This window comes from Falco biarmicus, chromosome 3 (genome assembly GCF_023638135.1).
Source record: "Falco biarmicus isolate bFalBia1 chromosome 3, bFalBia1.pri, whole genome shotgun sequence".
Taxonomy (NCBI): Eukaryota; Metazoa; Chordata; class Aves; order Falconiformes; family Falconidae; genus Falco; species Falco biarmicus.
The window spans coordinates 58399060-58413719 of record NC_079290.1 but is presented as its reverse complement, the minus strand read 5'-3'; the positions used below and the strand labels follow the sequence as shown (position 1 = coordinate 58413719).

At 41.7% G+C, this 14660-nt stretch overlaps 1 protein-coding gene across 2 annotated transcripts in view; it reads right to left on the bottom strand.

Annotated features, from left to right (window-relative positions):
• Positions 1 to 14177, bottom strand: part of EMILIN2 (elastin microfibril interfacer 2) — a 37581-nt gene extending 23404 nt beyond the window's left edge. The window contains exons 1-3 of one of the 2 annotated variants that reach the window (XM_056332803.1): positions 13962 to 14177; positions 13689 to 13811; positions 719 to 894 (exon numbers count right to left, since the gene is read on the bottom strand). In XM_056332803.1, coding sequence (XP_056188778.1) covers positions 719 to 894; positions 13689 to 13811; positions 13962 to 14086 — 424 coding nt within the window. In that variant the 5' untranslated portion in view covers positions 14087 to 14177. Of the gene's footprint in view, positions 1 to 696; positions 895 to 13688; positions 13812 to 13961 lie in introns of those variants that run through there. The other variant, XM_056332804.1, reaches the window with a different exon arrangement.
• Between the last annotated feature and the right edge of the window lie 483 nt (positions 14178 to 14660).

The following is a 14660-nucleotide window of genomic DNA, read 5'->3' as shown; positions in this document are numbered from 1 at the left end:
AAATCTGACTAAGCACTATTCGTGACACTAATCTCCAATGAGGTTGGAAAAAGTCCTTCAGAAGGGAACATCTGTTTATCATTTTTTGTTAATGCAGGAAAGGTATAATACTGCAGTAACAGCATTCCTTCTTACTCTTTCAGAAGATCGCATCTTACACAAACAAACATAATTCATTCATTCATTAAGGTATTTTTTCAGAAATTGAGGCTTGTCATTCCCCTACTCCTTAGTACTGAGGCAGGTGATCAAGAACATGAATCTGAAAAATCTGCACAAGCCCTTGAACAAACAAAACACTGTGAAACCACCAAGGAGCATGATATAACATTAAAATTAGTACCTGTTCCTTTTTTGTCTTAATAATAGTTCTTCTCAAATACATCTTTTTTTCCTGAACATTGAAGAAACGACAAAAAAAATCCTGAATTCGTACAAAAACCCCAATCTTAACACAAATATTTTCCTGAACCATGAGTAGCTAGTTAATGTTTACAGCCAGTGTTCTACAGCCACCCTTCCATTATTGTTCAGAAAATTCTCTATACCAGGACTGTTACTGACTAGCTATTATTTTCCCACCACACAGTATCTTCCATATGGTTTTTGTACCTGCCAGTAGTTGAGCTTAATAGAAACCATAACGGCTTTTATACTTAAAAGATGAAACAAGAAACCAGATGTGATCATGCATACCAAAATTCAAACAAAAAGTTACCCAAGCCTTTCTTCACAACAGCTTTCACTGGCGGTGTGGGACGACGAGCAGTGTTTGGGTTTTCTGCTGGGCCTTCTCTGCAGTCTTCCCCTTTGTACCCAGGACAACATCTCCATTCCAGCTCTGTTACTGTCTTATATGCAACTGTGTATCGAGGTCTGAAACTCATCCGGTATCTGCCAAAACAGAAAGCATTTTAAACAATCCATAATCTAATCTGTTATTTAGACTAAAGCTAAAATTAAAATGGGTTGTTTTAAATGAAAATCAATTACTTTCATCTATGACTAATTTTCTCCTTCAAACATCAAATGAAAAAATGCTTCTGGGTTTTAAAATTATCTACACTCACCACATTCATGTCAGGGAGAGCAAATATGGCCATAGGATAGGGGCTTTCATGTGTGAGCAGAGGGATACATGTTGTGGGAAGTGAAGGTTCAACTCATCAGACACTGGTGAAAGTTAACAGTGACCACAGTGTATTACCCTTTTTCCTCTAACTGCTTCTCATTGCAAACCCACCCACAGGGCTACTCTGGCCGCAACTATTCTGGACTTCAAAAAATGTTTCTGTCTGCTTTGTTCCACTTGTCTTTCCGCAGTCTACTTAAACCATTCCTCAGAATCTGTATGCACAGAGCAATAAAAGCTAGGAGGGATATTCCAGGGAAGGACAACATGCTGAAAGCATGAGTCAGATAAGGACATGAAAGAAGGAGTCAGATGAAACGCTACAACCAATAAAGGAATCAACTCTCCTACTTCACTAGTTAAGTTGAAGAGGGTCTTGCAGACAAACCTATGCACACATTATGTACATACAACCTTAAGTTTCCCCGATCAATCACTCAAAAGTTAATAAATGGCAAACTGATTCCGGTTGTGCAACTTTCTTTAACCACAGACTTCTTCCATACTTTCCTTCAGTACATGTACTGTGGGTTCTCAACTGCAGTCAGACACTCTGGTGTCCCACCAGATCACAAGCAGGGCTGCGCTATTTCATAAAAACTAAATCCATGTAAGGTACAGCTCATTTCAGGTTGAGAGATGAGGAAAGTAAGTAAAACAGGGATTTGCCACCTGAGCTCTATAAATTAGTATACTTGGAACACATGGAAACAAAAAAGTTACTCCAATTTCTCACATTATTCACTCTGAATAAAACTAGTATCATACTATTAACCTCCCTATGGTCTTTCCAGAACTTTTTTCTTAAAATTATTTCAAATTAGAACTCCAGTTTGCAACCATTAATGAACAACAGGCTCACTTTACAGCTGAGGTGTCCCTAAAGGAGTAAAACCAGCAGAATCAATACAGGACAGCGGCAAAGTACTCAACAGGAGCTCTGCAGCAGATTTCACTGATAGCCTGGCTGGGCTCATAGGGAGTATATTTTGGGGCAGAAAGAATACAGTACAGAATGGGCACCAGAAACAGCAATGTAATCACACAAAAATCAGTTACATTTCATTAATACACAAAATTGTATTGCCTTGTATTAATATGCAAAATTCCTTACTGTTTAAAAATAACCAGTAATCACCTACCAATAATGGAGTTAAACCTTACAGTGACTCTGAAAGTCTATTGAAAGTCACAGAGTAAGAGTTTAACTGTTACTCTTCAAAGCTTCTCTTGACATGTGTGCAAATAATTGCTGAATAATTCTGTATTTTTTTATTCAGCATCTTTCATCTTCAGAGACATAATTTTAATATAACATCCCACATCTGATAGCCATTTGCTGTCTCTCTTTGGCAAGCTGCTTAGCAAACTAGGGGACGAGGGTTTAAAATGTTAACTACTAACTACAAATTTGTTTCTTTTCCAACCATGTCCTTCCCAATTCTGCCACAATATATTCTAATTTTTGCAGTCGGGAAATACTGTGTTCTTTTGCATTATTACCTTACCTACTACTTCTCATTTAAGGGGAAAAAGTTACTATGACTAGCAATAATGTCATATTTTTTCGAACTATTTTGGGGTCAAAGAGTAGTTCATTCTAATAAGCCTCTGTATTCCCTTCTCCTGTGAATCTTCATAGGAAGGCAGGGGCAGGCTAGGCTGTAACTCTTATCAGCTGCCTGTAACCCCAGTGGTTTGCTGTGGCTGTCAGCTTTTCAGATTCTGACTTGGAGCACGCAAACTCACGAGTGGGTTTCCAATCCTTTTTTTACCTTTGCAACACCATATATGAAACAGCTGTAGACTGCACCCCAGCTCATCTTTTTGTTATAGTTTTCACTGAAACATCTGTTGAATCCTGTTTACAAATTTAAAGTACAGACATCCCCACAGTCAAGTGCTTTAAAAATTAAATAGAACAGTGCAGTGTAGAGGAAGTATGAACTGCATTGGGAAGGACAACATCCTGGCCACCCAGGAACTTCCTTTTCCTTCTCCCTTATCTAAAGTATTAAACCACATCTCACATAGGTAATTTGGGTTTGATTCCTTTTCTTCCAACTAGCTGCCAGAGTCAGAGAAGCAACAGGATTAGCTAGATGCTTTAGTGTTTTGAAGTGGTTTTGAGAGTCATTACAACTTCTCTCACAACCACCACATTACTGAAATGCAAACTTTGAACTTCCAGATCAATTTTCACATGCCGGAAATGATAGTACATACTTTTCTCTGATTTCTATAAAACATTTAGCTGCTCCAAACTTTGTGTGTGTTCCTTTCTATACTTTCAGGGCCAAACTCCCTCCTGAAAATTACAGTATTTTGATTATCTTCAAACACCATTAAACTTCTCTATTTTCTCCCAACAAAGTTTTAAGAATATAGCTGAAACAAATCTTATAACAGGAATAAGAACTACTTTTATGCAAATTGTGCACTACTTTGCTCAAATTATAGAATGAGGACTTTCTGCCTTTCCTATCATATTTTCCACAAGTTTTTCTTTGTATACTTCCTCTACATTCCAGCAACGTAGACACCTTCAGATGACTTCAACATTCAGACAAGTTGTAAGACACAACCAAATACACAAGAAGAATATAAATAAATCAAAAGAAATCAAGCTTAGTACTTTTTATATGGGCAAATGATGAAACTTTTCAAAACTCCATCTTAAAAGATAAGCAAGTTCAACGCTCACTTTTTTTTTACTTCATAGTTTTATGATCTTAATAGGCATTAAATGTTTTAATATGATTTAATAAAAAATTATTTGAAATGCAGAAGAATCCTCCCATTCTAAATTATAAACCATATATATATATATATGTATTTTATATAAACACTGTGTATCTAGAGTGTTACAGCAGCCTATTCCTTACAAATTCTTGCAAGTCTAAGAGCTCAAGCAAATACACAAATTGGATCTGTTTTGATTTCAGCTATGGCACATCAAATACAGATTAACCTGAATCCTAAACCACAATTCCCCTAGAGCAAAAATAAGCTAGAACCAAAATGCTTCAAAATCTGGATGTAGAACTGCTTCCATATTTTACATCTGGAACTATGGTAACAAGACAGCTATACTCACCGGTGGGTCAGAAATTAAATTGGGATCTACTTGCCAAGAACTATTGCTCCTTTATACTACCAGTCCAGCTGAATTAATCATACAGCTAGTCCCATTTGCTTCAGCAAGGCTAGTCACATAAGGCTGGGAAACAGGAACTTACACCAACACCTTTCTAATTTGAATCCAGTCACATAAAAGTTTCTTAAAAATCACAGTTTCATTGCTACAGCTTCTCTACCGATGACAAGATTCATACACAGTTGTGGAAGTCGCCCATGCAAGGAATGGTGTCACTGTGCCAGCACCATTCAGATGCGCTGATTAATGAGAGTCACCTCTCATTATCCAGCCCGAGAGAGATTCTCAGTGGTTCGACATTTTTTAAAGCCAGAACTTTGCTCACTCAGTGGATTTCAGTAGAGGAGATGGAGACTTCCAGGATTTTGCCAGGATATAGCAGTCTAACAGCGCTGAACACAATTATGATCTTGGTTACAATTCTAACAAAACAAACTGCAACTTTCTGCTAGGGACCACGTCCTGAGAAAAAATTGTGATTCTATGTATTCTAATGACACAGGACTGGGGGCTACTAGAATATACAAATCAGACACATCTTTGTTTACATTTGAAACATTCTGAATCCAATTGCTCACTCATAGTCACTGCAAACATGTAACATTCAAAGCACACAAAATGCACTCAGTGTAGCCAACATACAAAGTGGTGCTTCTCTATACAGATGGCTAGAGTTTCATGGTTAGACCATAACATGCCAGTTTCACACCTTGTATTTTGCAGGAGTGAATATTTGCACAGTTACCTAGTGAGGCATTTTGATCAAAAGGGTTCATAAAGTCTCTTAAAAGAAATAAGGCTCCACTTTAATGCCTGTATATGCCAGAATGTAATTAAAAAATAGTAAAACATTAGATCTTCCTCCAGCTGACTTAGATTTCTGCTATTCAAGTAAGTGTTAATAAACACAATTATTTTTACAAGTGCCTCAAAGATATTAAAAAAAAACATAATCTTATGTGGTTAAAAGTTACATACGATACACCAGCATTTACTGTACCTAGTCAACCCATCCTCTTCTGGATTTCCAGCCCAAGATCACGATCGTATCCTTTTGGTGAACTAAGCTAAACACTACAAATGAAATCATTCTTTTAGAAAGCATGAATAAAGGGTGACTTCAACAGTCTCTGATCTTTCCTTGCAACAGAGAAAATAAGAACAGCTGTTTTTTAGGAGTCTTTGCACAACAGGCTTACAATTACCAACACCTACTACCTTCACCATGAATTCAACATGCTGATCAAATGAGAAAACATTCAGAACACTGATACAAACACTGCTTTTAATATCTAAGTTTTTCAAAGCTGAAATAAAGCTGTAAAGTGTGGCAATAGCATTCAAATATTCCTCTTGAGAGAAAAGCATTTTCTTAGGAAAATGCTTAATTAAAAATACATGTTTGCTGCAAATGCTAGACATTCTGACTAGGGACCAAGCTGTAATTTTCTCATGGTGCTAAACCACAGAAGGAAGCAGTTAGCACTGATATTTCGAATGTCACCTAATAGTGATAAAACAAATTAGAAACATTTGGACAAAATTGGTGGGAAAACATATGGCTCAGTTCTGTAACTAGACACTAACATTCCACCTTTTGGGAAATGCAAGGAGATAAGTGCTACCACATCCTCACTGTGAGGAAGGGACTGCAGAATCAGCATATGTTTCTACATAAGCAGTGTATAAAATGTTTATTCTAAGCACAAAACTTCAAGGTTGGTCCAAAATTCTGTAGTCATTGGAATAGGTCCCATAACTTCAGCAGGCTGCAAATCACAGTCTTACTGAATAGAAGATAATGAATCTTCACTATTTAAGGCTTTTATTGAATGTAGATCCATTCTTTGTAAATTATATAGTCTGCTCTTACATGTCCCAGTCATCCAAATCTCCAACATATTGCAATGGGAATGCTGAAGTAGCACATAGACACTCCCCAAAAAATACTACTTAGAAGATACATTTAAATGCAATCATATTTTGACCAAGCATTTTTTATTCTGTATGCTGCAAAGGCTTCCGCTGAAAATACAGCAAAGTTGACCATTTATACTACACAGTTACTGAACTTGAACTAGTTGATTCCAAGTTTTCTGTTTCCCAAGAGTGCAAGCCTAATTACAACCCCTACACATGGTGGCAGAAATCCTAGTCCCAGTGAAATCACGGAGACTTTTAGTGATTGTAACAGTGAGTTTCAGCACACATGAATTTCAGGTGCCTGCTGTGTAGGTATGGACAGGCACTAGTTTTCTGTATTTCCATTATGGCCAACAGAAACATAGTCAACACAGCCAGTAGAGTTGAAACAAGGCTGCTTCTCATCCTAAAGTCATTATTTACATCTGATTACCTAAAGAGCATGATGGACACCACTAACTTGCATTTGAATCACCACTACTTCAGGTGCCTAAGCTCACATGCACTCCTCTGTATGGTAGACAACTAAAGTTAACGCAAGTGGAATCCCATCTCTGTGTTTTGTTCTTTAATAACTTTGCTACTACACAGCAGCATTGGTAGCTAGCTTGTGTTCCTGCCCACAGATGAGCTTAATTTGAGAAAAATATGTCTTTACTATAAGTTTATCCTTAAGGCATTTAGGGTAAGCAGTGAAAAGATGTTTTGACAGGAATAAATTAGCTTACAGAAGCCTAGGTGTTCAGTGAAAGCAAGCCATGAAGTCCGTAAGAAATCCCAATTATATGTTGCAGAAAAAATAATTTTAAAAGAATCTTAGTGAACCCCAAAATAGTTTTTTATTTTGATCTGGCATTATAGACACTAAGCTGCTTCTTATAGATGGACTTACAAAAGTCTCATCTTTCCACTGCTGTTCTTCCTTCAGTTGTCATTTTTGCTTTCCAAAGTTTATATAAAAAAAGGTCAGTGCATGTGTTTCCAGGTGCTGGGGTCTGGGGAATTACTTTTTCTTCAGAAAAAAATGCCGTTTTTACCCACAAGCCCAATGCCTGGCACAGGCACAGCCATGCCATTTGAAGTTCCCAAAAGGCCATGGTTAGGTCTATGTATAACATAATAATCAGGCCCTAATATATATTATGAAAACATCTGTTTAACTCTCTCAGCTGCCAAGGACTTTACTTTTAAAAAGCAGACCACTGAAAACCAGTAGAAAATGCTCAAAAAGTAAGTTTCGGGTTGAAAATTGTAATACTCTTGATGTTCATGAATCACCACTCCTGAAAGCTAGGTAGGCATCCTCTTCTTGTGAGCAGAGAAACCAAGACATAAAATGCATTTAAGTAACTTACAACCACAGTCTGTGGCAAGGCTCAAAGCAGAGCTTCATTCTTAGGATTTACAATCTTGCATTATCTTACATGGTTGCTTCCTTCCATTTTGCCACAAGATAAACCTATGCCAGTCAACCACATGCTGAAAGACCAACAGTACGCTACTAAACCCCTAAATACTTATTTTTATTATAAAAACTGCTAAAATAAAATGGGATAAGAGAACCCTGAAAATACAGTCCTTTCAAAAGGATGTAAAAAAAAATTTACATGTGGATCAGCAGTGTGATGTAGTCTAACAGGGATGGAACAGGAGCAACTTTGCCATGGGTTATGTGTTAACATGCTCACATACCTCTTCCAGCAGCAGGGACCAAGTTTCTTACCTTACACCGGTGGAAATGTCAAATGAGGATGCAGAGCGCTGCTATGGATACTGCTGCCTGAAAAACTGAGCTCCAGTAGTATCTCTTCTGCTTCTCTGCCTGTGAAATAAGCTTATTTCCAGGATCACTCCAAGAAAAAGCTACTGCTGACAGATTATTTGAAAACATACACAGACAAAATAGATATAACCAGTACTTTCACGAATCAAAGAGCTAACCTGTGGGATCAGCTAAGGACCCCAACTTTCAGAACAAAATGCAGCATTGTTTTGAGAGCTGATGCTTTTCAAGACACTAGGTCAAAAATGAACCAGAGGGGAGAGGAAAGATGAGATGTGAATGCAAAAAGGAAGTCAGATGGGAGTAATAATCTGCAATGTGTAAAAATGTCTAACAGTGCAAAATGTTCCTTTGTTATTTGGGTGACCTATGACAAAATAGGCCTTAAACTGGTAAGCAGCTCCCCAAAATTAACATTTGTTGTTTTGGCAACAGTTTGATGTTTCACAGAAGAGGCTCCAGACCTCCAGGTCACACATTCTCACACCAGAAAAGTATAAAACCTCTAATTATTTACATTAATGTGAACTAAGGAGAAGTTCGTTCAAGATTTTTTTGAATTACTGCAACAAGCTTGAACGATGTGTGAAATGAAAATTCCCTGTCCGGTTCACAGAGAAGTCAGACTCTGTTGCGTTCAGTGTGTGGAGGCAGAGATGCACAATTTCAAGTTAAGGGAGACAGCCAGGAAAGTTTACCACACCCAGCAGGGGCTCAAAGATTTTCAAACAAGCACTCCAGGAAACTGAAGCACGTTCTGAAGTTTTTTAAGTTTCCTTACTGTTTTCAATGCACAACCCCTTAGGCTAACCTCCCTATGCAGTCAGCTAGCTGGAGCCTGTACAAAGAAATTCTGCTTCATACAAAATACACTAAGTAGGGAAAAAAAAAATAATCCAAAAGACCTTTCTAGATATTTAGAGGGGAAACATTAACAGCCCTTGCTTTTTCTTCAAGTTCTTGTGCATCCTGAAAGTTTTTCTTATGAGATCTGCATTGCTAGAAGGCAATGGCAAACAGGCTCTGATCTGTACTAACTTGTAAATCTTAGGTTTGATCCTGCCTGGTGCTGAGCAGCCTGGCACTGGTCTGTATGCTTAATTTCTAGCAACTGAACTGTCTCACCGAAAAATACATTGGGACTGTTGAAGGGTTGAAAACTACATGTGGATTTCCTACATGTTCCTAGACTGGGGCTGACATGCTCCACTCAGGTTGTTCTGGGGTTGCCAGAAAATGGTGAATCAATAAGGCCATTTAACTTGAACTGGGAGTCTGATTTGCTAGTTTTCGCTACTACAATTTCCACTTTTACTCAATATTATTTTATTAATAAACACCGGATACTGCTTATTGAAAATGGTGTGTTACTCATACATATAGTCATCTAGCCTGACAGTTATGACTGCAGAAAACTAGCAGTACCAGTCTCTAAATAGTTATTTCAGTCTTTTGCCTCAAATCTTCCTGTTGGCAATGATTAAAGCTGTCATTAATTTGGCAGTGGGCTTATTTACGTTCATTTGAAAGTATTAAATGACAAGAAGTTGGAAAATGTTGCTCAATGAGATATTTGGAAAGGCTTGCTAATTTAGCTATTCATTCATTCATCATTTACTTGTCCATTTCCTAAGTATGCGCAACCTAGTGAAATAATGAGTTTGCTTATTATACATTTCTCATTAGTGTTAAGATGAGAAGCTCATATTAAATTATGAAACTAGTCCCCACAAGCTATGGACAGGTGACCTGACTCATTACACAGTTGAGCACACAAATATATTTATTCACATGAGCAGAATTAATGGGGGCTGATACTTGAAAAAGGAGATCTGATAAAACATCCTTTCTTCAAGTCCCTGAGCAAACTGATCTAACTTTGAAGCTGGGGCTGCTGTTTGCTGTGTGCTATGCGGGGATTACATGACCTTCAGAGGCTCTTCCCAATCTGATTTATTTTCTATTTGATTTACTACCTTGTATGCGTAAGTCCCATTTGCAGTTCTGTAGCAAAGATGGAAACCCAGAAAACGTTCCTCTGCTTCAGTTCACTTCAAACTTTAATATTAAAATCTTATTAGTGAAAGCAACTTTGCCTAAAAATAGTGGGTCATAAATTGGAGCACCTCTGGTACAGCCAGGTGTCCCAACATACTCTACAGCACAAGAGGCAAACAAACAACTGGTGTAACATCCTACCATGAAGCCACAACATTGACCAGAGGATGTCAAAGAGAAGTCACAACCCTAAAGTGTGTATGATCTAGCCAGAAGGGCAACATATTTTTCTTTTAGAATCAGACAATGCTATTAGTTACAAATTGCTAATTAAGTTACTAAACCATTCATAAGAAAGCTAGGAAAGGAAATTCACAACACAGTAAGTGGGGAGGGGTGAGTTATTTATGAAGTAATATTAAATTTCAAAACATACAAGTTCTTTTTAGTGGGTAAAAACACTAATATTTTTCTATAAGTATCTTCCAGTCCAGTGACCCACAAATAACAAAAGTTCCACCCTCCTTTTCTAGTCACAGTTTTAAGAAAAATCAGTCAGAAGTCTCCATACTTCAAAGAGAACATACTTCAAAGGGCCCTTCTGATTTTTCTTCCTACTCCCTCTTTTCCTATCTCTTAAGCAGCCACACTTCAACTCACATTTATCCTTGACACCTTAATCAGCCAAGCATCCACTAACGGTGAAGTGAGGAAATGCACTATCGAGCCCAAATACCTATAGAACAGTTAAACAGTGAAGTGTAGTAATTTCCCAAATTTCAACTTAACATTTCAGGAAAAAAAACCCTGTAGCCAAACTGAAAATACAGTTAACACTCCTGGAAGTGCAGTCATTCCAACAGTAGGCTCTTTCAGACAAATTATATTTTAATGGGCCTAAAGGGTAGATAAAAAGGGTTCATGTATGCATATAATTTTTAGGCATAATCACCAGAGCTTTCTATTTCTAAAAAAAAAAATTAAAAAAATAAAATCAGTGCTGACTGCAATCCATATCTGCAATACACTGTCTTGTATGTGAAGAACACAGGGAATTCAGGAGCACACTGTGTTTAAACCAGTGAAACACTCCCAAATAAAATGCAGTGAGCCTTTTAATATAAGAAATTGTTATGCATAACCTAGCCTACATAAACACTATAAGGGCTCTTTAAACCTCATCTTAACCTAATTTAAATCAACAGTAAATCCACTGACTGATTAAAAAAAGCCTTAATAGTACTTAAGTACTAATAAACCCCATACATCTATGACACAGTTAACAAACTCTTCATTTGATTTGGATCTCACTGCCCTCACTGTCTGCAGCAGAACGAGCTTTTAGATGAACCATGGGTATCAAAAGAAGACTACACAGGGACTGTAGTTTATTCCAATGAATATCTGCTATTTAGTTCATTTTTAACTTCTCTACGTAAGTGCATAAAGGAAAAAAGAGAATAATTTCAGAAAAGTCCTCACAGCCATTTCTTTGTTGCTTTTATAGCTCCTTCCTGTGCTATTTTTGTCAACATTAGCTAACAAACGTATATAAACACATTTTTGTTATTCAGACCACTACTCCTACTGAATTAAACAATACCTTTCACAGGAATGAAGTTATGGGTTTGCAGGATTTGGAAAGTGTATTTCCAACGCTCTGGCTTAGTTCCTTTCTTACTATGCCACTGAGAGAATGTGTATATGAGCAACAGACAGAAAAATAAGAGTCACAGCCTCCAAACAGAGAGCTTTGAAAACAATAAAATAAAAAGACTTTAATATTCCAGCTGCTTTCAGTGTTAAATCAGCTGGTGCTGTGAAAGGTACTTAAAATATTTTATGTTAAGGATAAGGAATTATTTTGCAGTTGCCATTACCCTTATGAAGAACATAACAGTGATGCTCACTGAAGAAAGCCAAATTGAGGAAACAAAGGCTTGTAAATATCTAATTCCATTCTCAAAAGAACAAAAAAACCCCATGAGATTGGCCACAGCGGGCGAGACCAAATGTCTGATTAGCCCCATATTTTCTCTCTGACAGCAGCAAACTCCAGATGTTTAGAAGCACAAGGACAGACTATGCCGTTTCACAGAACTAGAGAGAGTAATCTGGAAGAGATGGGACTTCTTGAGGTCGTCCAGTCCAGCCCCATGCTCAAGCTGGGCTTCCCCTTCTAACTCCTGCCAAAGATCTCACCTGTTCAAGCAGTCCTTGGTTCAGGAATTTCCTGAGCTACAAGCAATGCCTTTGCACTTTCTTCATTATCTACTAGCAAACAGTCCAAGAAAATCCCAATTTACCACCCCTGAAATTCCTTATCTTAATGCTTGGTGATTTATGTGTTCAAAGAGCTCAGTTTCAGCTCACTCCTCTGTAGCTCCACTACTGAGACTTGGCATGACAGAGGGCACACCCCATTACACAGCCCATAAGCTCAGCCAGAAGTCCAAAATGGCCAGTTCGACACTCAGAAGAGAAACAAGGGAAATTACACAAGACAATGTTACTCAGCTGTCTGCTGCCTTTGTTATTTCCCTCAAATCCCAGTGTTTATATATTCCAGTAGAGAAAAGCTGGTTTTTCAACAAAAATAACGACCCAAATAAACAGAAAACGGTGTACTTGAATGCCAAACGCCCGACACCTATTGTTGCAGGCCCCGGGGCAGCAGCAGCATCAACGTCCACAGTCTTATCTCGGTAGCACCCAGGATCTATCAGTATCAGTCTCATCCTCACTGTTTCATGTCAAAATAAAAACTCGTTATTCTTTGTTGCAAAAGAATCCTCACCATCATCTCAGCCCAACTCTGATACCAATCCCATGAAAATCCGTGGGCGTCCTTCCACTGACTTCTGGGCATGCTGGAGTGCTTATCACCTACAGCTTTCAAACAGAAGTGTGTATTACTGCTCTTCGAGTGGGAAACTGAGGAAAGGGGATTTACTTGAGATTAGCCAGAACGTAAGTGAGATACAGCTGTTCCCCGATTCCTGCTGTACCTGCAGGCTCACACGGCCTTGCTACAGCACACCTGGTCACTCTACAGACGACCCAGTGGTCACACTCAACAACATGAAGCCTAAAACCGAACAAGTAACTTTGTATTACCTCCTGTAAAAATCTCTGCCCTGGCCGCTCTTCTTGCTGGACAACTGACAAGGACACACATTGTAAATGTACTGGCTCATGTTCCTGGCTCTCCCTTGCCGTTACGCACCAATTCAGCAAGACAGAGCAACTATAAAACTGATTTTAATCGCCGCCGTATCCTGGCAAACCCGGAGCAGGGTGCGTAGGTGTGCTCCTAGCAGGTGCTGGCATTCCCACCGCCCTGGAGGGCGGCCTGGGCGCTCGCTGCCCCCCGGCAAGCCCCCCGCCGCGGGGTGACGAGGTGTGCCAGCCCAGCTCCCCTTCCAGCTGTGCGCAGCGGACTGGCTGTACGGACCGGCAACGCACTCAATCTGGCTCCAATTAGCTCCGGCAGCCTTAACGTCTGCACTAAGAGCGTGCTTTGTTCGGGGCGTGCTGCGGCGCAGAAGGCGGTGCGAGTCCCCCCCGCCCCAGCCCTGCGCTCGTTGGGGTGCCGGAGCGGCCCGAGCGCAGCGGCTGCGATCGCTTCCCCGCTGGGGCTTGGCGGTGGGTGGCCAAGCGCTCTCCTTCCCGAGGTCGCCTCCTCGGCTACTTACACCGGGGTGGGCTGGCAGGGGAACTGGTTCCAGGCGCACTTGTACTGGGCCTGGACGTAGCTCTCCGTCCCGTCCAGCACCGAGCAGCTCACGTTCCTGTTCACTATGTAGGCGCACCAGTTCCTGGGGGGGAAGACAACGGCCGTCAGGGACGGGTGGCGGCACGAGGGAGCCCACACGCCGCCCCAGCGCCCCCGGCTGCCCAGCCCGCCCCGGCTTGCCCCGCCGCCGGCAGCGGCTCCCGCAGCGCCCTCCGGGGCGGGCGGTACTCACTTGCTGCGGGAGCCCGGTCGGGTGTACCGCAGGTGCGGCGTGGCGTGGCTGAGACCGGCGCCCAGGGCGAGGAGGAGCGGCAGCGCCCAGCCCGAGGGCGCGGCGTGCCCCGGGCACAGCTCCATGGGGCGACGGTCAGCGGCGGCGGCCGAGCGGGAGGGCCGGTGCCTCTCGGCGGGCTCCCTCCGTCCGTCTGTCCCTCCGTCCGTCCCGCCCGCCCTCGCCCGCTCCCCGCTCCCCGCTCCCTCACTGACGCAAATCCCCCCCACCCCGTTTCCGCCCTCCACGGAGGCTCCGCACCCCCCCCGGCCGAGGCGCCGCTCCCCTCCACCCCCGCCCGGCCGGCCCCGGCCCCGGCCCCGGCCCCGGCCCCGCTCGCTGGCGGCCCCCGCCCCGCCCCAGCCCCCCGGCCGAGGAGGAGCGGAGCGGCGGGGCGGGCAGGCGGAGGGGCAGCCGCCGGTCGCACATGGCGCCTGGACCCCCGAGGGCAGCCCCCGCTCTCCGTCCCTTGCCCGAGCTGTCCGGCGGCCGCCCCGGGCCTGTTTGTCCCACTGGAATGGTGCTGGTGGCGGGAGCGGGCTGGGCCCCGGGGGGGAGCGGGGCAGGCGGCGGCCCCAGAGCCGCGGGTTCCCCTTTGCGGTGGTGCCGGCGCAGGCCCGCTGGCCGCCGGCTGTGTGTGAGGGAGGGTTGGTGGGCTTG